The sequence below is a fragment of the Fukomys damarensis genome, unplaced genomic scaffold, assembly GCF_012274545.1.
Source record: "Fukomys damarensis isolate Sample0158 unplaced genomic scaffold, DMR_v1.0_HiC HiC_scaffold_32, whole genome shotgun sequence".
NCBI classification, from domain to species: Eukaryota; Metazoa; Chordata; class Mammalia; order Rodentia; family Bathyergidae; genus Fukomys; species Fukomys damarensis.
This window is the reverse complement of record NW_022900944.1, coordinates 12904315-12927532: the sequence shown is the minus strand read 5'-3', so window position 1 is coordinate 12927532 and position 23218 is coordinate 12904315. Positions and strand designations below refer to the sequence as shown.

The 23218-nt window shown below is 36.2% G+C and overlaps 1 protein-coding gene across 11 annotated transcripts in view; it reads left to right on the top strand.

The window, feature by feature from the left end:
* The window catches only part of Chd9 (chromodomain helicase DNA binding protein 9), a 238395-nt gene that overhangs the window by 210026 nt on the left and 5151 nt on the right, over positions 1–23218 (top strand). For 7 of the 11 annotated variants that reach the window (XM_010629498.3, XM_010629506.3, XM_010629524.3 and 4 more), the window contains 8 exons: positions 1993–2195; positions 5538–6440; positions 7704–7867; positions 10230–10502; positions 11546–11714; positions 14831–14970; positions 15271–15492; positions 19967–20095. In XM_010629498.3, coding sequence (XP_010627800.1) covers positions 1993–2195; positions 5538–6440; positions 7704–7867; positions 10230–10502; positions 11546–11714; positions 14831–14970; positions 15271–15492; positions 19967–20095 — 2203 coding nt within the window. The remainder of the gene's footprint in view (positions 1–1992; positions 2196–5537; positions 6441–7703; positions 7868–10229; positions 10503–11545; positions 11715–14830; positions 14971–15270; positions 15493–19966; positions 20096–23218) is intronic. The other 4 variants (XM_010629538.3, XM_033757998.1, XM_010629542.3 and 1 more) reach the window with 3 other exon arrangements.

The following is a 23218-nucleotide window of genomic DNA, read 5'->3' as shown; positions in this document are numbered from 1 at the left end:
ATATAGTATGAAACTTAAGATTATAATTATCCTAGCAATAATTTTCAAATACTAATGCCTCTGTAAATATATTGTTTTTAGTTCTTTATTATTACACAATAAGTTACCTGAAAACACTGACTTTCAGTACTGTTAATCTGGTTTTTTTTTTTGGAGGGTAGTTGGGATTGGACACAGGACCTTGTGCTTGCAAGGCAGACAGCGGCACCACTGAGCTAAATCCCTGGACCCACAGTGACTTTAGTTAGCATCAAAATTTGTTTCTTTCAATTCTATGAGTTTACCAGGTGGCCCTGCTTGTGATCACTCACATGGCTCGCAGTTGTTGCTAGCTGAACCTGGAGCTCAGGTTTTAAGAGGATTTATTTCCATTAACAAAAGCAGATTCTCCAGTTTTCTTTAGGCCTGCTCTTATCAGGTGCACATTGTCATTTCTGCCACCTTCTCTTGGTTAAGAAATGTTTCAGGGCCAGCTCAGACTTAAAGGAAAGAGAAATAGATTCCACCTTTCATTGGAAAGAGTGGCAAAAAATTTGTGGCTCTCTTTAATGTACTAATCTATATTTTCTCTCAATCTGTTGGATCTACATTAATGTTCCTAAAAATGATAGTTTTATTATGACAGTCAATTGATTGCCCCCTAAGTAATATATATAAAATCTTATGTTCTGAAGCCTATTTCAGCATTTCCTTCAGGTAGGTTTTAGTCCTCATTTATAATTTTACTAGCTAAGAAGTTCCCTCAGCGAAAATATCCTACTTAGTCTTGACACAGTATGCCCATTTTTGTTCCTCTCTTTAGTTCATCCTTATCCTGTCTTTCAGAACTCAGCAAATGGCCCATCTCCTTTGTTTTGTTTCCAAACATGGTAGCTCACAGTATTTTCTCCTTTCTCTGTATTCCTCTAACACTTAATCTAAGTAAAGTATTCCTTTGTCAAAATAAGGTGCTGTAGTTACATTGACATTTTCCTTGGTTTAAGTTGTGAATCCTATGAACGTAGGCACTGGGTCATATTTTTCTGTTTCCTGTGTAGTCTTTCAATGTGTTTTTCTCTTTTCAGGTTTAAAGTTCATATGATTTGATGGCTTCTTGGCTATTTTAATGTCATTAACCTTCTTAATGTATAGGTATAACAAAACCTGGGTTCAATTGCCAATACCAAGGGAAAAAAGGAACTCATTAACATTTTTGAAAGATCTTTCCTGTTGCTTTCCTTTTAATTAAAACAACAACTCAGGGAGTTGAACAAGGAAAAGACTCTTCAAAAGAACATACTAAAGTTTGGAGGATCTGTAGTTTATGATGATAATTCTACCCTCTTAGAACATTGGTAGCTTTTATCTGAAAAGAGATTTTTGTTTTTGAGAAGCATTTAGAGAATTTCATTATTTGATCCCAGCTATTTTTCCTTTGTCCCCAATATAAGCCACATCTTTGTCAATCTGGAAAATGCAAAAATGCAGAGTACTTCCTACTTTGCTTATTCTGTGCATTTTTACTTGCATTGTCTTCCAGTTTTCACCTTGTTCCATCTACTCTGCAAAATGCTGCTTATTCTGTGATGCCATTCTTGATAGCCCAAATTTGAACTGATCTTTCCATTTTACATGCTTTCCTAAAATTCTGTTTCTATAGCTTATATCACCATATATATACTACCTTATATTATAAATATGCTTTAAAATAACTCTTTAGTGTTTTCAGGATCATCATATATAATACTGTATCCTATATGTATTTTCTGACACAGTGTTGTACAAAAAAACTATTATTATGGTGTAAAGGAACAGTGCAAACTAAAAGAAATGTGATTGGATAGATAAGTCAGTGAGCACTTTAAAATGTGTCTGCAAGGGAATAATCTTTGATTTAATCCTTTAACGTGTTAGATGCTAAAATGTTTTAAATTTGTATTATGTCATTATTTTTAGTATTAGTATGTATGTGTGTGTATGTATATGTATATGTATGTATGTGTGTAAACATAGATGGACAAGAAGAGAAGAAGCAGACTTTTATAGAGTCGTATCTACATTTGGAGTCGTTTTTGACCCTGACAGAGGCCAATTTGATTGGACAAAATTTAGAGCTATGGCTAGGCTACATAAGAAAACTGATGATAGTTTGGAGAAATACTTATATGCATTTATGTCCATGTGTCGGAGGGTTTGTCGTCTCCCTTCCAAAGAAGGTATGTGTAAATTTTTTTTCTTGATTTGGTCAAAGAAGCAAAAAATTGCTAAAATTCGGAAATTGTAATTGTATATAAACCATCCTTTTTTGGGGGGCCAGTACTGGGGATTGAACTCGGGTCCTTGTGCTTGCAAGGCAGGCGGCGGAACCACTGAGCTAAATCCCCAGCCCCTAAACCATCCTTAAACTTAGCTTATTTTGTAATATTACTACTAAAATGTCTAAAAGATAATAAGGAAACATACCAAGTTTTAAGAGAATAGTTTATTTTTTATGATAGATTTATAATTAAGAGGAGGTAGAAAATAAAATATATCTTCTTTTTTAATCTTGCTTCATTTTTTTTTTTTAATATATCTTTTGGTAAGTAGAACTGTCTTGCTTTCTTCATTGCTAGGACAGTATACCTGACACCTGCAGTTTAAAGGAGGAGAGGTTTATTTTGGCTCATGTTTTGAGTCTATGGTTGATCATCTCTAAGAAAGGAAGGAAGCCATGGCAGTGGAAAGCTGCCCACATCATCTTGGCCAGGAAACAGAGAGGAAAAGGAGGGGCCTGAGAGGCCCTGGCTGGCACCCAAAAGACTCATGCACATCTCTTTCTACAAAATGGATTCATTCCATGTCTAATAGTTGCCAGAATCCTAACAGTTCCAGCATTGCTGAAAAGTTCAAGTCCACTGTCTTTTACTTTTGGACACTTGAGCCTTCAAAAGACAGAGACTCCCTGATTCCTGAGATATATATTGTCCAGATACAAAATACTTGGCTTCTTTTTAGTGTTACTCATTTCAGCAGCCACCTTTTGAGGCAAAACTTTATGAGACCCAGCCGGGCGTGGTAGCACACGCCTGTAATCCCAGCACTCCAGAGGCTGAGGCAGGAGGATCACTGAGTTCAAGACCAACCTGGGCTACATATAGTGAGTTCCAGGTCAGTATCAACTACATAGTGAGAGCCTCTCTCAAAAAACTTCATGGGACCCAATTTTATGTTGCTGTTGTTTATTTTGTTTTTGCATTTCTGAGACAGGGTCTTTCAGTGTAGTCTAGATGACCTTGAACTCACTATATAGCCCAGGCTGGCCTCAAGCTCCTGGTGATCCTTCTGCCTCAGCCTACCAAGTGCTGAGATTACAGCAACATGCCACCTACCCTAGTTCCAGATTTTGCAGTAACTTCCTTTTTGACCAACAAAATTTTTCAAATTATTTAAGCTCTGATTTTTGTACAGTTCTCGATTTTGGAGGTGGGGGCAGGGTCTCACTATGTATTTGCGACTGACCTAGAACTCACTATGTAGCCCAGGCTGGTCTCAAACTCACAGCAATCCTCCTGCCTCAGCCTCCCGAGTGCTGGGATTACAGGTGTGCATCTCCACACCCGGCCCAGTTCTTGATTTTTTAAATGTTTTTGTTTGTTTGTTCATTTGCTTGTTTGTTGGTTTTGTTTTTGATTAGTTTTAGACTTAGAAAAAGTTGTAGAAAACATACAGGCAGTTTCCATCTATCTCCCATTCTGCTTCTCCCAATGTTAAAAAGTCTTACATAACTAATTATAATTATCAGACCAAGAAATAAACTTAGTATAATGCCATTAATTAAATATAGTAATCCTTTGTACCTGTGAGGAATTGATTCTGGAACCCCTGAAAATACAAAAATCTGAGGATGCTCAATACCTTTAAAAATGGAGATCAGTGCACATCATCCCATTGATTTTAATTCATCTCTAGATTACCTATAATACCTAATACAGTGTAACTTATGTTAGTAGTTGCTGCCCTATATTAGGAAATAATGACAAAGGAAAAAGTCTGTACGTGTTCAGTGCAAACACATTTTCAGTCCAATGTTGGTCAAATCCATGAATACAGAACCCCTAGATATAGATAGCAGACTGTATCTAATTAAATTTGCCAAATTTCTACTGATACACACTTATTCTAGGATCCCATATTGGTGTTTGTCCTTTTTCTTGATACCTTTGAAAAGTATTGATCAGTTGCTTTGCCATATGTCTTTCAGTTTGGGATTTCTTGTGTTTTCACATGATTGGATTGAGTCTATGCTTTTTTAATCAAGAGTACCACAGAAGTGATATATCTTCCTAGAATGTAGTATCATAAAGGGGTTTGTGATATGTTGTATTACTTTTTTGTTGATTTTAATCACTTAGGGTAGTTTATGATGCATTTTTTCACTTTTTCCATATAATTAATATCTTGAGAAGTCTCAAATCCTATTGAAACTCTTACCCATTGATTTTAATATCTGAGAGATACTAAAGTTTTTCTGTGGAATTGTGCTTCAAGAATGAACTGTTTTTTCCTCCTTGCCTATTTCCTCAATTATTAATTCATATTAATATGGATTTCTGGATATTTATTTTATTCTATAGGTTATAACCCAATACAGTGTACCTTGGTTTAAGAACTTAATTTGCTTTATTGTGTGGGGGAAAATGGATATGTTTGTGCTTGTGTTTGTGTGGGGAAGATGGCCATGGTTGTATTTGTAACCCACTGTGGAGTTTGCAAACAGAAGCAAATTTTGGCAGAACATTCTTTACGAACCAAATTATTTGCACAGGTATTCATGAACAGAGAGGTATTACTGTACTACTTTTTTTTTCTTCAGAGTAACCGAGTTTTGCCCATTAGGAACTTCACATGTTGGTACCTGCAGTATTTTCACAAGTGGTTAGTTTTTTAAAGCCAATAACTTCAACTTACAAAGATGAGACCTCATCAAAAGGAATGTAACATGATGTAATGTTGAAACTACCTCGGGCTGATTGTGTGGTATTTGGTAGATGCACTTGTGTTGCTCTCAGAATATAAGATTCATTGGTACTTCTGTGACACTTCAATGCCCTAAGTTATTTTGTTCTTTTTCATATGTGCTAATTAACATTTATTTATGGGTATTATTTAATAGTTCTTATTGATACATCTGAGTTATACACGTTTTCTCTTTAAGACAGGTTTTAGGGCTGGAGATGTAGCTTAATGTTAAAGGAGGTTCAATCCCCAGTACCCTCCCTCCTCTCAGAAAAAAATTGGTGTTAATAAAGGCATAGTTCATAGTGGATTTTTAAAAGTGAATTTATAGTTATATTACTATTACTAAAGTTAATTTATGCTTACCTGTTTTTCAAAAGATCACTGTTTTATGTTTCATGATTTTAATTTTCTCATTTAAAAATTCTAAGATGTGCTAACAATTATATGAATATTAAAATGATGCCGAGTAGAGGTACATATCAAAGGTTTCGTTATTTGTTCAAAATCTCTAATAAAGTGTTTTTGAAATTAATATCTTTCCCTTCTTTTCATTGTAGAATTGGTGGACCCAAATATTTTTATTCAACCAATCACAGAAGAACGTGCTTCTAGGACTTTGTATCGCATTGAACTTCTAAGGAAAGTACGAGAGCAGGCCCTTCGACATCCACAGTTGTTTGAACGTTTGAAGCTTTGCCATCCAAATCCAGATTTACCAGTCTGGTGGGAATGTGGTCCTCATGATAGGGATTTGCTCATTGGCGCTGCTAAACATGGGGTGAGCCGAACAGACTATCACATTCTTCGTGATCCTGAACTTTCATTTGTGGCAGCTCAAAGGAACTATAGTCAAAGTAAAATGGCTCATTCACGGACTTCTACCCCACTTTTACAGCAATATCAAGTAGCACTTTCTACATCTCCTCTTACCTCTTTACCTAGGCTCCTAGATGCTAAAGGTATTCTAGAGAATATGAAAGTTAAAGGTGAAAATCTTAAAGAAGAGCCTCAATCTTCTGAAGAAGAATCCATGTCTTCTGTGGAAACCAGGACACTAATAAAGTCTGAGCCTGTAAGTCCAAAGAATGGTGTTTTATCACAGGCTACTGGAGACCAGAAATCTGGTGGAAAAGTTGAAACGGACAGACGCATGGTTGCAGCCAGAACAAAACCCCTAACTCCAAACCCAGCTTCTAAGAAACAGAGAGTCCACAAAAGAGGATCAGAATCTAGTTCTGATTCTGACTCTGATTCTGAGAGATCATCCTGTTCTTCCAGATCATCTTCTTCCTCGTCTTCCTCCTCTTCTTGTTCCCACTCTCGATCAGGCTCTAGTTCTTCTTCGTCCTCATCTTGTTCTTCAGCATCATCTTCATCGTCATCCTCCTCCTCCTCCTCATCATCCTCTTCATCTTCATCAGAAGAAAGTGACAGTGAAGAAGAGGAAGTCCAAAAGCGAGGTATATGCATAAAGTAATTTTGTTATTTTTAGAAAAGTTTTCATGTGAAAATTTTTAAAAAAACTCGATTTTCATAATTTAAGCATGCTTAAAATTAAAGGGCCAGGGATTTAGCTCAGTGGTGCTACTGCATGCCTCATAAGCACAAGGTCCTAAGTTCAATTTCCAGTACCAAAAAAAAAATCTCTCAAATTATCTTAAATTTTATGCATGCAGATTTGTTAAGAATGCATTATTGAAAAGGAAGCTAGAATTATTGATACACACTCCCTATTCAATATTTAAGGCATTTCAACAAGGATTATTCAGATACGAATAGTTTCTCGGATGTGAAAAACTGAAAGTGTAAATAAGGTTCAAATGGTATAATTGAGACTGTGAATTAGGAAGAAAATGGCTAAAGGGGAAGTGGAAAGGGTAGGGAAAAGGAAATAAGGGAAAAGAAAAAGTGTGAAAAAAGAAAAAAATAGAAACAAAGACTTTGTAAATCGGGAAGAGTAAAGGGGGTAAAGGGAGGGCACAGGTATGGGGAAAAAATAAGAACCAAGATCATGTAAAGATACAAGATCCCAATGATAAATGTAACTATTGTTTGCTTTAAATGTATCAATAAACTTAATGGGGGGGCAAGTATTCAAAGGAATTAGAAATTGTATACAGCATCTTTATTTCTTAGTGATTACCTTAAATTTAGTAGTATATTTCCCCCTGCAACAAGTTTTTTAGTGAACAAATAAAGGTAATATTGTGTAACACTCACCAGGAGTCTCAGTCTAAATAGAGTATCATGAGTCATACTTGACACTGACCTCAGAAGGATGTAGGATAAAAACTACAGTTTGTCAACAGACTTGTGTTAGGTGGCTCTTTTCTGCACGTGTCTGTGCAGCAGTCCACCAATTAGTTCAGTTGCAAGGAAATACATGAGCATCAAGCATGTGCAAGAACTACTGTGGCTTACAGGGCCTCATACCCCACAGAAGCCAAACTCTCTTGTAACTCCATAGGCCTAACTGCCACATGGACAATGCCTGATTCTAAGCCATTATGGCATCCATGTCACCCCAGTCCAACGGAGGTCTACCACTCAGGAATCATTCAAAAAATAGTGATTATTTTATTGTTTTCTAGATGAATTTTCCTCCTTCCATTTATTTTTACTTTTTTATTTTTAAGTATTTCTGAATAATTATATAAGATTTTTAAGTAGATATTTTTAATTGTTTAATTCCATTTTTTAAAAATGTTTATAATTGTTCATAGCAGAAGGTACCCCTCACACGAAAGCCTATGATGAAGAAAGTGTTGCGTCACTGAGCACCACCCAGGATGAGACGCAGGACAGTTTTCAAATAAACAATGGCACCCCAGAGTCAGTTTATCTTTTACAAGGTGGATATATGCTGGCAGCCTCGTATTGGCCAAAGGTAAAGGAAGAATTTATTGTTGGGACGGGTGAATTTTTTAATATTTTATATTGCTGTGATGGTAGGTATTCTTACTATGTGAAAAAAACAAGTCAGTATAAAAATGTAGGTATTATATTCTGGTGTTAGCATCAAAGTGTAAATTATACTATCCATTAAATTAGTTCTATTTAAAATGTATATGCTCACAATTCTTTTCACAGTAGCAAAAAAAAAAAAAAAAAAGAAATATCTAGGATTCAGTCTAATGAAGGAAGCAAAAGACCTCAACATTGAAAACTATAGCACTCTAAAAAAAGAGATTAAGGAGGATATAAGAAAATGGAAGACATCCCTTGTTTCTGGGTAGGAAGAACCAATATAGTGAAAATGGCCATACTTCCAAAACTGCTCTATAGATTTAATGCAATCCCGATTGAAATGTCAACAGGATATTTCACAGAACTAGAGAAAACAATCCAAAAATTCATTTGGAACTAGAAGAGACCTAGAATAGCAAAAGCCATTCTAGGCAACAGAGACATGATGGGGTATCACAATCCCCAACTTGAAACTATGCAAAAGCCACTGTGATAAAAACAGCATAGTACTGGCAAAAAAACCGACCCAAGGATCAGTGGAATAGATTAGAAGATGCAGAAACAACTCCAGACATACACAGCTACCTCATCTTTGACAAAGGAGCCAACCATCCTCACTGGAAGAAAGAGAGCCTCTTTAATAAATGGTGTTGGAAAAACTGGATTTCAATTTGACAGAGATTAAAACTAGACCCTATCTTTCACCATGCACTAAATTAAAATTGAAGTGGATTAAAGATGTAAATATTAAAACACAAACACTAAACTTGCTGGAAGATAAATTAGGTAGAACTCTCGAAGATACTGGCATAGGAAGACTTTATAAACAAAACCTGAGTAGCATAGGAATTAGCACAAAGAACCAACAACTGGGATCTCATCTTATTAAAGAGCTTCTGCACTGCAAGAGAAACCACCAACAGAGCTAAGATTCAGCCTACAGTGTAGGAAAAAAAGTTTATCATCTGTTCCTCAAAGGACTACTATCTAAAATATACAAAGAACTTAAAAAAGTCAGACTCCCCCCCAGTTTTAAAGACCCTAATTCAACAGATATTTCTCAGACAAAGAAACGAGAGCAGCAATAAACACATGACTGGATAAAGAAAATGTGGTATTATTTATATTTATTATGTGTGTGTGTGTGTGTGTGTGTGTGTGTGTGTGGGTGTGGGTGTGTGCGCGCGCACGCACTACTCAGCCAGAATGAGAAATTAAAGACATATCTATTTTTTAAGACTTTTATATCTAAATGGATGTATATTGAGGCCATACTCTTTAAGGGAAATAAATAGGACACACAAGTGTAAATACTGAATAGTTTCTATTCAAACAAAGTGTAAATAAGGATTAAAATGCATAATTGATAATGTGGAATAGAAAGAAAGAGTCCATAGGGGTAGGGGAAGTGGGAAAGGGAGGAAAAAGGAAATGAGGGAGAAGAAAAAATGTGAAAAAAGAAAAAAAAATGAAAACAAAGCCTTTGCAAATAGGGATGGGTGGAGGGGTTGAAGGGAGGACCGGGGAATGTGGAAAAAATAAGAACCAAGATATATCATGTAAAGGTACAAGTTCCTAAGGATGAATGTAAATGTATTGTATACCTAAAATGTACCAATGAAAGGATTTGAGGAAAAAATGTATATGCTTCTCAACATAACTTAATAAAAAATAATGAAGCTCTGCATTCAAGTTAAATAAGTTCATCTTTTTAAAATAGGTGCTTTAACTAAGTATCCTTGAAAAATTTATTGTTCCCAGTTGTGACCTACAAAATGACCTATATGTTCATTTAAGCATACGTACATTTGGTGGTAAAAAGCAGCTAAGTTTAGTTAATACAGTTTTTCCACTATTTGACTAGACTAGTACAGAAATACTTCCCTTTAGGAAGGTTCTCTACTCTTTGATCTACTTTTTTTTTTTTCAGAGTAAGGAAGGTTTATTGGGGTCTAGGAATGGGGAACAAGAATAGCTCCTGAGAGACAGGCAGGATCCCAAGTGGGTTGCCTATTTAATATAAGGTTTTTAACTTTTTTAAAATAATAAGGAACCTCTGCTACTTTTGTTGTTGTAGACAAAGATATCTTTATAATATTTTTGAACTTCACTAAAGAGAGTTTATACTTAAATAACGTCACAGAACAATGTATGTGAGAATATGTATGCATGCCCCATACACATATGTTGTACCAGGTGTAAGTCATCAAGGCTCTTGGGCTGATTTCCAAAGTTCTAGCCTAATTATTAAATTTATGCTTTGATGTTTCATGCCTTTCTAGGATCGGGTGATGATTAACCGGTTGGACAGTATTTGTCAAACAGTTCTGAAAGGGAAGTGGCCTTCAGCTAGAAGAAGTTGTGATGCTAATACAGTGGCTTCTTTCTATACCACAAAACTATTGGACAGCCCTGGAGCATCGACAGAATACAGTGAGCCCAGTGTTCCCACTCCCCCAGGTGCTGGTGTCAAAGAAGAACATGATCAGTCAACACAGATGTCAAAGGTGAAGAAGCATGTACGAGAAAAGGAGTTTACAGTGAAAATCAAAGACGTATGTGTATTTTTATTGCCCTAGGGGCTGATTGCGATTGCGGTGTGCAGCATGCTTTTCCTGCAAATGGCTGCCTGCTCTTACTCTTCCTTCCTTCACATACTTGTCTCCTGGTATTTGGATTGTTTTCTTTTTTTGATATCCAGGTTATTAGACTTGAATAGTCTACTAGAGGGATCAACATGAAATATGTTTCTTTCCTCATACTTCTGAAAATAGTTCTTCTGCTGATCAAGATGCTTTCATTCATAAACAGTGTGTCAATTTCTGGTTTTGATCTTTAATATAGAAATGGTATGACAGTGCACTTTCTCTTTTAAGCATTTATCATACTCTTTTATCTTGTAATGTTTATTTAAATATTATTTTTAATAGCACTATAGTACACTGCTGTAATCCCAGCTTCTGGGAAAGCTGAGGCAGGAGGATCACAAGTTTGAAGCCATCTGGGCAACATTGTGAGACACTGCCTCAAAAAGAAAAAAAGATCTGTTAAGTCTTTATTTATTTTCAGGATGTAAAGATGACTAATGTCAGGACTAATGACAAGACTAGAGATACATGCCTAAAGCTGAAAATGTTACAGGGTACTAGTCACATGAAAAACTTGGCTTTCCTTAGAAAAGTGTATATCATACCTGACATTTTCTTTAAAATAGAAAGTTTGCTGGGTGTGGTTGCACATGTCTACTCAGGAGCCTGAGACAGGAGTATTGCAAGTTCAAGAGAATCCTGAGCGACTTAGTTAAACCTGTCTCAAAATACAATTTTAAAAGGGGATGGGATGTAGATCAGTCATAGAGCACTTGACTAGCTTGTGTGAGGCCCTGGGTTCAATTCTCAGTACTGGGGAAAAAAGAGGTTGAGTGTACATTTAAAAAGATGTCTTAGAGGGCTTTTTAAAATTGATATATGAGCAAGAAAAGAACTACATTAACATTTTAGGGATATTACTTCACTTTTTCTATGTAAAATTTCTCTTACTATCTTGCAGTAAGATTTTTGTTAACACTTTCTATCTTGATAATGATTCTTTTTAATAGGAAGGTGGTTTGAAGTTGACATTTCAGAAGCAAGGGCATGCCCAGAAAAGGCCATTTAACAGTGAGGATGGTGCTCTGGGACAGCAGCAGTACCTCACTCGACTTCGAGAGCTTCAAAATGCATCAGACACAAGCCTCGCCAATTTTCCAAAATCTATGCCAATGTCAGGTGAATATGTAAATAATATTTGTCTTATTATGAAAAATTTCTTTTTTTTTTTTCTTTTGATACTGGGAATTGAACTCAGGACCTTGCATTTGCCAGACAGGTGTGGTGTCTACAGACTCTTGTAAAAAAAATTCATTTTTCCTTTAATGTTGCAACCTCTCAAGCCTATAAAGTAATATAATATTAAATCGTGTTTTTTTTGTACGAGGAATCAAACTCAGAACCTTGCACTTGTGAGGCAGGCAGCATATAATTTTGGTACCGGGGATTGAACTCGGGTCCTTGCGCTTTCAAGGCAGGCCACCAAACCGCTGAGCTAAATTCCCGGCCCTGGGCAGCATATAATTTTGAATCTTAATGTCTATTGGAACTTGTATACAACATTTTAAATCATACAGGACAGTTTAGTTTTAGGGACTTGAATATTTGGGTGGAGACATCATTTTATAAAGTAGCTTTATACAGATAAAAACCCAAAGAGCATTTCAATATGAAAGTAGTTAATTATAAGGTAAACATTAAACCATAAATTAATGGTGATTGGGTAAAAGTGAAACAAGGTGTAAGCAGCCAGTACAGGCAACTATAAGATGCAGGAATTATTTGACTAATCCCAGGAAGTTAACCTTTTATGCCTATGGTTTTATAGGAACAAGGTTCTTAACTATTTTTTTTTCAGCTTTAATTGAGTTTATTGATACATTTTAGGGATACAGTACAGTTACGTTCATTGTTGGGATCTTGTACCTCTACATGACAAGTCTTGATTCTCATTTTTTCCCCTTACCTCTGCCCTCCCTTCACCCCCTCCTCCCCTCCCCATCTACAAACACTTTATTTCCATCTTTTCATTATCTCACATTTTTTTCTTTCCCCTTATTACCCTTCCCCTACCCATCCCACCTTCCCTACTCTTTTAGCTCCTTTCTTCCCATTTCTAAATGTCAATAATCTTATTAGGATCTTCTGTATTATTTCATATTATTCACACCAGAGAAACTATTCAGTATTTACACATGTGTGCCTTATTTATTTCACTTAGGAGTATATCTTCAATATGTATCCATTTTCCTATGAATGAATCTATTTTCTCATTCTTTATGGCTGCGTAATATTCCATTTTATAGAAAAACCACATCTTCTTTATATCTTTTTTATTCTGGTGTGATTAATCCCTGAATATCATTTGAAAGCCTTGAATAAAGACAACAGCTGTAATGTACTTTTTGTTTGTGTTTTGTTTTTTGAGGCAGGGTCTCACTATGTAGTTCAGACTGACCTGGAACTCACTATGTAGCCCAGGCTGGTCTCGAACTCACAGCGATCCTTGTGAGTTCAAGACCAGCCTGGGCTACTTACAGGCGTGCACCACCACACCCAGCTGTAATGTACTTTAATTAATGAAAACAAGTAAAGTAGACTAGAGGTCAAAACTAAGGAAGATTAGATAATGGTTTTTCCAGAAAATGGAATTGGTGAGAAAAGTGAGAAAGGGGCAGGATGTAGCCTAAACCAAAGATTTAATGCCATTAAAATTGCATGGTTTTGTGAGAAGAGTGATCGAGGTAGTTTATAAACTCTTACTAGAGAGATAGATGTGTGTGCAAGATTATAGGCAATTTATGTAATGTGAACTCAAGTATGGAAAGCATCAAAAACTGAGCTCTACGAGTGGGGTTGAAGGTTGGCAGTCATGTTAGAAAAGAGCTGATCCAAGGCAGTACATTCATATACAATGTCAAGAGAAGACATTGTAAAGTAGAATGATACTTTTAAAAGAAGTACTTTAGTACATTTAGTGCTGTTGCAGATAAAAGGTATTATAACAAAAGTATCTTCAAAATCATATTTGTAGCATTGTATTAATCTGATTATACTGTTTGATTATATGTATATAATGAAACCTTTATGTATCCCATTCTAGTACCTTCATATACACAATAATGGTTTTTAATAATTTCAATTAGTTATACATAAACATATGAGACAAGGTACCTGTCTTGTCACTTTCTTTTCCCTGGGACAAATACCCAACACCTGCAGATTAAAGGAGGAGAAGTTCCTTTTGGATCGTGTTTTAGAAGTTTCAGTCCTTGCCTGGATAGCAGCATGGCACTTGAGATAGTGAAGGGAGAAGCCAAGGGAGGGAGATACACTTTCCAGGTCACACCTGAAGTGACCTGCCTCTTCGAACGCAGCCCTACCTTCTAACAAGAAAACTGTGGTGCTTCCGTGACCTAGTCACCTTCCAAAGCCTTGCCTAAGAGTGCATGAGCCTTTGGAAATTATCTAGATTTAAACCATAACAGTACCTTTTAAAAACTGAGGTGGGAAGAAGGTGAGAGTCTTCTGTAAGATTATACAACCAGCCAAAGGGCCATACTTTCTCTTAGTAAAAAATCATGAAGATTATGCAGTACTCTTCGAGAGCAGGAACTGTTTCATCTATACCTTCTACAGAAATAACTGTTGAGTACTTACTGAAATGAAGGTCACTTTAATGTGGCAACTAAAACATTACTGATGACCTTAAAGAAAATATTTCAAGTAGGTTGGAGCAGGAATCAGCAGTGAGGAAGAAATTAAGGAATGAGTTGGGTTTTTTTAAAGAATGAAGTAGAGACCAGTTTTTTTAAAAGTTTGGGGATTACAAAAAGGCCAAAAGCAGAACATTTTTTTGTTTGCATGACTTAAGCCATAATTTTAAATTGAGAGAAGTATTTAAAATAGAGACATTTTGGCACAAAATAGAGATAAGTGATTTTTTAAAAAATAAACCTTTAACTAGGTGTGGTGGCAAACACCTGTAATCTCAAGACTTGGGAGACTGAGACAGGAAGAACAGCCTGAGCTACATGTTGAGTTCAAGGCCAGCTTGAATTTTTGAGACAGTTTGAACCTGTCCCCCCCAAAATTTTTTTTTAATTGAAAGAGGGGCTGGGGATTTAGCTCAGTGGTTCCGCTGCCTGCCTTGCAAATGCAAAACCCGAGTTTGATCCCTGGAACAACAACAACAAAAAAAAGTAATACTGTTGTGTATATTTTAAATAGTGATTACTTTCACTTTTCTTAGGAACTGAATTTTTATCATTATTACATATTTTTAATTTGATTAGGTACTTCCATTCAGTCAACCCCTGGTGCCAATGGAGTCATCTTGGACAACCAACCTATAGTCAAAAAAAGGCGGGGAAGGAGGAAGAACGTAGAGGGTGTAGACATCCTCTTTTTTAACAGAAATAAACTACCTAATCATGTAAGTAAAATTATACTTTAAAATTACTGGTCTTTGAGTCTCAACTTCAATCCTATTAAATATACTACAAAGTAATAAATATACTATTTTGTGATTTTAAGATTAATAATGATTATAAGGAAGTTAGAAGTATACTACTCTATTCTCTTGTATCAGCAGAATCTAAGAATTTTAACTTTGAAATATTCAGCAGAATTTTATGCAACTCCTATTTTTTTCCTTCAACAAAGAAATTACTTCACTGAACCAAAATACGAAAAAAGCATAGAAATAAAATTTTCTTTTGATGTTCTTCTACAGGTTACTTTAGGCTTAACCACCTCACAGATTTCCACAGGAATAAATCCAGCACTACCCTATTCTCAACCTCAAGGAATTCCTGATACAGAAAGCCCAGTTCCAGTTATTAATCTTAAAGATGGAACCAGACTTGCAGGAGATGATGCACCGAAGAGAAAGGATTTGGAAAAATGGCTTAAGGAGCACCCAGGCTACGTGGAAGATTTAGGAGCTTTTATTCCTGTAGGTTATACCTTTAAAAAATTGGTATAGTGCCAGGAATTAGCTCAACGGTACAGCACCTGCCTGTCAAGAGCAAGGTCTGAGTTCAATCCCTGGTACCAAAAAAAAAAGGAGGGGGGTATATTTTGTTTCTGTGATTCATCAAGGTCATAAATAATGATGCATAAGTTCTCACTGTGCTCTGCCTAAGATTTGGGAAAACTAACAGAAAAATATAATTACCATCTTTCCCATAATACAGTATCAATTTCCACTTTCCGTTCTGTGTTAAACATGTATTTAATAATAAAATTCACTTCAAGAGGGTGGGGTAGCATACAAATGTAAGAGGCTGAAGTAGGAAAAGTACAATTTGGAGGCCTGTCTGGACTGAATAACAAGATTCTGTCTCAAAACACAACAAAAAAATTTTTTTTTTTTTTTTTTTTTTTTTTTTTTACCAAGAAAAAAATTTGGTACCAAGGACTGAACTCAGGTCCTTGCATTTGTGGGGCAGGCGGAGGTACCACTGAGCTAAATCCCTGGCCCAAAAAACTTATTTCTAATACTGAGTACTATGTTAGAGCCAGTGAAGGCTGTGAAGGTCTAAAACTTCTTTTCTGTGGAGGTGTTTATTCTAAAATAATAATGATTTTCCTATTAACACTACTGAAAATTAACTATATGCCTGCCACTATTCTTAGCATTAACATCCATTATTTAACACTCCCAAAATTTTTACTAAGATAGAATTGTTCTTGTATTTTGAGGATAATGAATTTGAATGAAAAAAAAAAGTTTTAAGTACCAGTGATCAAACTCAAGACCTTGCCCTTGCCAGGCACAGTGCCACTGAGCTACATTTTAGGCCCTGAATGAAATTGTAATAGTCCAAGGCCATACAACAAATAGATTTAAATCTAAAGTCCAAAGTACTCCTCAGCACAAGTCCAGGTTCATGTTAGTCAAAAATGAAAATCAAGCCTGGTGTGATGGCACATGTCTGCAATCCCAGCTACTCGGGAAATTTAGCCAAGCTCAAGGCCAGCTGAAACAATTTAACCAGACCCTGTTTAAAATAGATAAAAAGGGCTGGCAGTGTAGTTCAGTGTTAGATCATTTGCCTAGTATACACAGCCCCTTGTTTCCATCCCCAGCACTCCAGAAGTAAGCAAATATAAATTTTTTAATATCATAATTTTATCTGCATTTCCTCCTCGTCTCCTCCAGAGCAGGGGATGGGAACCCAAGGCCCTTCGTATTACATCTCCAGCCATTTATTTACTAGTTATAGGACTCACTCAGTTCCCTAAGATAGACTCAAAATTGCCATCCTCCTGCTTCAGTCTCCAAGGATGCTTATATCATAGGCATGTGCTTGCCTGACCTAATTTGCATTCTTCTTATCCATCTGAAATACTATCTTATGGGTCTATGACTTTTTCACTCATAGAAATCTATTATTTTCCAATACTTTACTATCAGACACTAATGTACCAAATTGTGTGTCAGTTTCCCTTAATATTTCTGTGTATTTCATAAAGTAAAAGAATAAAGGCATAAGCCGGGAGTGGTGGTGCACACCTGTAATCCCAGCACTTGGGAGGCTGAGGCAGGAGGATCACTGTGAGTTCAAGACCAGCCTGGGCTACACAGTGAGTTCCAGGTCAGTCTCATTACATAGTGAGACCCTGTCTCCAAACAAACAAAAAAATAAAGGTATAGCCCATACAATGAAGTTAGCAGGTGTCTTCTTCCTGCCTCCAGTATCACAATCAAAGGGATAACATAAATGAAGCTATTTGCTACCCCAGAGGTTTCTTAAAGACTACATCCTTAATCCCAAGGACTAGGAGCATTAGTCTTTATACATAGAGTACTATCTGCTTTCCCGTAAATATCAATTCTAATTGAAAAGACAATCTTAAAAACTGAAAGGTGGTATATAAAAGTAAAATGGTTGTTATTTTGTTAACAGAGGGCCAGGGATTTAGCTCAGTGGTTCCGCCACCTGCCTTGCAAGGACAAGGACCCAAGTTCAATCCCCGGTACCAAAAAAAATAAATAAAAAATAAAACCACTATTTTGTTAACAGAAAAATTTAACTGCCTTGTTTTTTGTTTTTTGTTTTTTTTTTCTCATGAAATAAAACCAGACAAGCTGCAGTCTCTAGAGTGGTCTTTGTATCTGATAGACAGATGGGTAGATAGATAGATAGACAGGTAGATATCTGGCTGTGGTTGGCACGTGATAATCTGGGATTTACAACAGATAAATCTGTTCTTTTGGATACCTGCTGTTCATGTTCTTAGCTATTCAGAGGATGTTATAAATTCTCATGCATTTCTTTAATTTGATGTCAAATAATGCTCTTATGAGGGGGGTTACTAAATATAGATACTCAAGTGAATGCTGTGATTCTAAAAGCAGAATCATTTTTAAGTCTATAATTTCTTAACATGTTAAAAAAAACACTGATTTAGTTTGTTAGCAATTTTATTGAGTGACTACTATGTAATACTGTGTGTATGTGTGTGTGTGTGTGTGTGTGTGTGTGTGTATATATATATATATATAGCACTAATGAGGCAGGCGGTGGCACCACTGAGCTAAATCCCCAGCCCTGATAGTTATAATTTTAATGATTTAAAATATAATAGAAGAAGCCAGGTGTGGTGGTGCGTGCCTGTAATCCCAGCACTCAGGAGGCTAAGGCAGGAGGATTGCTGTAAGTTTGAAACCAGCCTGGGCTACATAGTGAGTTCCAGGTCAGTCTCAACTACATAGTGAGAACCCATCTCAAAAAACCAAAAAAATATATATATATAAAATAGTGAACAATATAAAGTTCTTGCCCTCATAGCACTTAACATTACAGTCTCTAAAGGTTCTCATACCTTTCTCTTAACTACTGAAAGAGTTTTGTTTTCTGGGGTTTTTTTTTGGGGGGGTACCGGGGATCGTACTGAGGACCTTGTGCTTGTGAGGCAGGCAGTGGAACCACTGAGCTAAATCCCCAGCCCCTGTGTAATCTTTTTTTTTTTTTTTTTTTTTTTTTTGTACTGGGAATTGAACTCTGGTCCTTGCTCTTGCAAGGCAGGCGGCAGAACCACTGTGCTAAAATCCCCAGCCCCTACTGCAAGAGTTTTTATTAACCTTATTTTTGTTTCCATTTATCACTTTCATTGCAAATAAACCTTTTATCCTATTGCTTTATTTCACTGTATTAAGATTTTAAACATTTTAAAAGGCATCACCTGTTCTAGTAAAAAAAATACAAGATATAATTAATCTGCTTTTCCAAGGATAGATTAATGATTTTTTTTTGCTCTCACGATTATATTTTCTATAACTAAATAGTTACAGCATAATATGGAATATATTGTAACAGAGGTATGTACAAAGTGTCTTGAGTACAGGTATAAGAGCAGTTCATTGGCAAAGCAGAACAATGTATCAGAGTTGGTATTTAACTGGTAGATGAAAAAAGAATTGTAAGGCATCAGATAGTAACTCTCTGATCTTCTAGAGTATGTAAGGGAATGAGGGGGTATAGAAAATATATAGAAAAGTGAGTTGAATAGGTCCAGGCCGTGGAGGAATAGTATACAAGCCTGAAGAGTAAGCATTAGTTTCGTTCAGTGTTACCATTGTTCAGAAATAGCTGAAGTCTGCTTTATTAACAATTGGAGAGATAAGTAGCATGGTTGGTCAAACAAGTTTTAATTTTTATGATCAGATGGGAGGTTTTTAAATGTTTGTAGTTCTGGTGATTGAATCCAGAGCCATGCTAGATAAGTGCTCTGTCACTGAGCTATACCCCCCCATCCTGGATACAAGTTTTGTGTCTTCTACCTGCTGAAGCACTTCTGTAAGCCTTGATTTTCTATTTGTAAAGTAAGAATGATACTTGTTAGTATTATATTATATGAGATGAAGAACAATAAATGTTATTAACACAGATTATAAATCATCACAGCAGGGCGGGGGATTTAGTTCAGTGGCACCACGCCTGCCTTGTAAGTGCAAGGTCCTGCTTTCAATCTCCATACCTGGGCGAAAAATATGTGTTCGTAAAAATCATCACAGCACAAAGACTGGTAAGTTTCTTCTGAAATTTATCAGGAGAGGAGAAACCTACCAGGAGAAACACAACAGACAAAGAAAGAACTACAATTTAGAGGAAACTGCTCCAACACCAGTGGTAGTAGCCCTTCAAGTGTGACTGTAGGCATACCATAGTCCTTGAGAACACTGAAGGAAAGAACTAGCAGAGTCCTTATTTCTGGAGCCAAGGGAAGAACCCATTCCATTTATGTAGAACACAGTGGTGATCATTGTGATGGCCTTCAATAGATCTTGAAATGTGTAACTACAGGATAAATGCTTCCACATTATATAAGATCAGACTACTTGGATCAACTCGCCTGTGATATTTTTAGTAATCTGGCAGAAGCAAAAATTTTAAAGTTATTTCTTTGTCTATATATTTTAGAGAATGCAGCTTCATGAGGGGAGGCCCAAACAAAAAAGGCATCGTTGCAGAAACCCCAATAAACTAGATGTTAATAGTCTCACTGGAGAAGAACGTGTTCAGCTGATCAATAGGAGAAATGCCAGAAAGGTATTTATATATTTGTTGTTACTCTTCTACATCAATGTGATATTTAAAAGACAGTACTATTCTCATTATGCATTTTTTTCTAAGACTTGGAAAAAGATTACATCTAGATTTATGGAGAAAGACATAGATGATAATTTCTTGTAGTGTAATTTAAAGTCCTATCATTGGTTGGCTAGGCTGTTAAATCAAGTAAGCAAGTCACTGCATATCTTTGCCTAAGCAGTGTCATTGCATATTGTTGTATACAATATACAGCCACTACACTAAGGTAGTGATATTCTTGAAAGAGCAGTTTGACTCTGCCCCTTAGAACATTTGCTGATTCTGGAGACGTTTTTGGTAGCCACACTTCAGCAAAGTGGGGCAGATACTGCTTGTTTCTAACAGGTAGAGGCTAGTTACCCAGTTACTACTAAACTTTCTATACTAGTTAAGACAGCTCACAATACCAAAAAAAAAAAGTCTGTTGTAAAATGAATGAATAACTGATGTAGAAGGACACCATTCATATCATAGATATCATAAATTTACCATATTTTTATCATTGTAATTTTTTCATCAGACCATGTTAAAGTATCTTATTCTATCAAAATCAGTGTAGTATGTATTTTCTGATACCTGGAAATAAACAAAAGTATCTTGTAGAATAATAAACTCGCATGCTTATCCTGTTTTACTGCTGATTGGTGAGTGGTAAGAGTTGAGGTTTTTCAAAAGCCTATTTCTGAACCAGTTATAACTCAATATTTATTTCATCAAATTGTACTATTAAGTAGGTGTCAGGCAGGGCGTGGTGGCTCACTCCTGTAATTCCAGCACTCAGGAGACTGAGGCAGTATTGCAAGTTCAAGGCCAGGCTGTACTACATAGAATCTGTCTCAAAAAAGATTAAGGTATGTCTTCTACTTCATAAAGAAAATAATAGCCAACTTGTGACACCCTTGTGTAAGTGTAGTTTTGACACACTTTTTCATTCTGATGAACAAGCAGCAAAGTAAGAAAGAAAATTTGGTCTCAGAGGTAAGAACGGCATATTTCTCACAAACTCAGTTACTTTACATTGGTCCTTTTAATTCCCTGGTTCTGTTCTTACTGCTAGGTTAAAAATGCATAAAACTATCTTAATTTATCATATGAAATACTACAATTAGAGCAAAACTATTTTAAGAATAACAGTTGATATAGTATTTTCATATACATAGACTCTAAAATTAACGCTTATTTCCTCCTAGTTTTGTGGATATAATTTATTCAGCTTTTATTATTATCAGAGAGTGAGTAGATAAGCTGGGTGTGATGGTGCACACCTATAATCCTAACACTCTGGGAGGCTAAAGCAGAAGGATTGCATGTTCAAGTCCATCCTGGGCAATTTAGATTCTGTCTCAAAAAGTGGGTGTAGAGGGCCAGGGATTTAGCTTAGTGGTTCCACCACCTCCCTCACAAGCACAAGGTCCTGAGTTTGATCCCGGTACCAAAAAGCGGGTGTAGATTAGTGTGAAGGTCCTTGATTCAGTCTTCAGTATCAAGAGGAGGAGTAGGGGAAGATGTGACATTTTAGTAGCATTTGACTTAACTTTGTGTTTGCATAGATTTGTGTTAAAATCTTTGCATTTTAAAATTCACTCTCCTAAGCACAGTTGAATTTGTCTTGACTAAATTCATGATTTGAATTTTTTTTGTTGTTGTTTTTTGGTACTGGGGATTGAACCCACAACTTTGACACTGAAATATATCTCCAGACCTTTTATTTATTTAGTTAGTTTTTTATTTTTACTTTGAGACAGGGTCTTGCTGTCACTAAGTTACTCAGTCTAGGCTCATGCTGTATGTAGGTTACCCCAACCCCAGGACTACAGCAGACTGGTCGTCCATGACCTATTAGGAAATTGGCCCACATGACAGGAGGTAAGCATCTGATAAGCAAGAAAGCTTCATCTGTATTCATAGTAACTCCTTACCATTTGCAATGTGTCCTGAGCTACACCTTCTGTCAGATCAACAGCAGAATTAGATTCTCATAGCAACATGAAACCTACTATTCTTGTGAGGGATCTAGGTGATGTGCCCCTCCTGAGAATCTAATCCTGAAATCATCAAATTCTGTCTTCCGTGAAACCAGTCACTGGTGCTATAGGGGACAGCTACTACAGGTCTTTCTGCCTCAGCCTCCCAGAGTGCCGGGATTACAAGTATGTGCCTCCACACCTAGCTTGTCTTTGCTGGTTTTTAAGGAGGTGCAACAGTTTTGGACTTTTACTGTTAAGTTTAGTATTAAACCTTGTAAATTTTATTTGTTATTTCTGTAACCTCATAAGGAGCCTGTTCATTTTGCTTGATTTGTAAGAATGAGTTTAATTTAATTTTTTGACTTTTTGTTTTGTTTTTAATGGTGTTTTGAGGCAGGGGGCAGAACCATTGAGCTAAATCCCCAGCCTTTTAATCGTGTTTTGAGACAGGTCCTCACTATGTAGTTCAGGTTGGCCTTGAACTCACTTTGTATCCCAGGCTGGCCTCAAATTTTCAGTAATCCTCCTACTTAGCTTGCTGAGTGCTAGAATTACACGAATGTGCCACCATACCCAATTTTAATGAAGCATTTTAATAAAAAAGAAAATGTAGTGAAAATTGCAGAGACTAAGTAAAGAAAGTAAGGAATAATAGAAGATTCTATTTCTAGGAATAGGTAAGATAACTGACTACATTAAAACCTGTCTATACTCTGTTAAAATACAGTATATTTTCATGGGTCATTGTAGTTCAGTGGTAGAGCCATGCAGAATAAATTCATTTATGATTTGTTGGTTATATCACTTTTAACATACAAATGCTATGTGTAATTTTATACTTTTGGTAGAGGTTTTTATTTTGTTTATTTGGAGATAGGATCTCACTATGTAGTCCAGACTGGCCTCAAAATCTCAATCCTCCTGCCTCATCCTCCCATGTGTAATCATGCCTGGACTTTTAATCTTGATATACGTAATAAATAAATAAAAGTGGGCTTTTGAGACCTAGATTTGAATTCTAATACTGAGATTACTAGCTAGCTTTAGGCAAATTATGTAACTTCTCTGAGACCGTTTCTTCATGATACTATCTCAAAAGGATGTTGTGAAAACT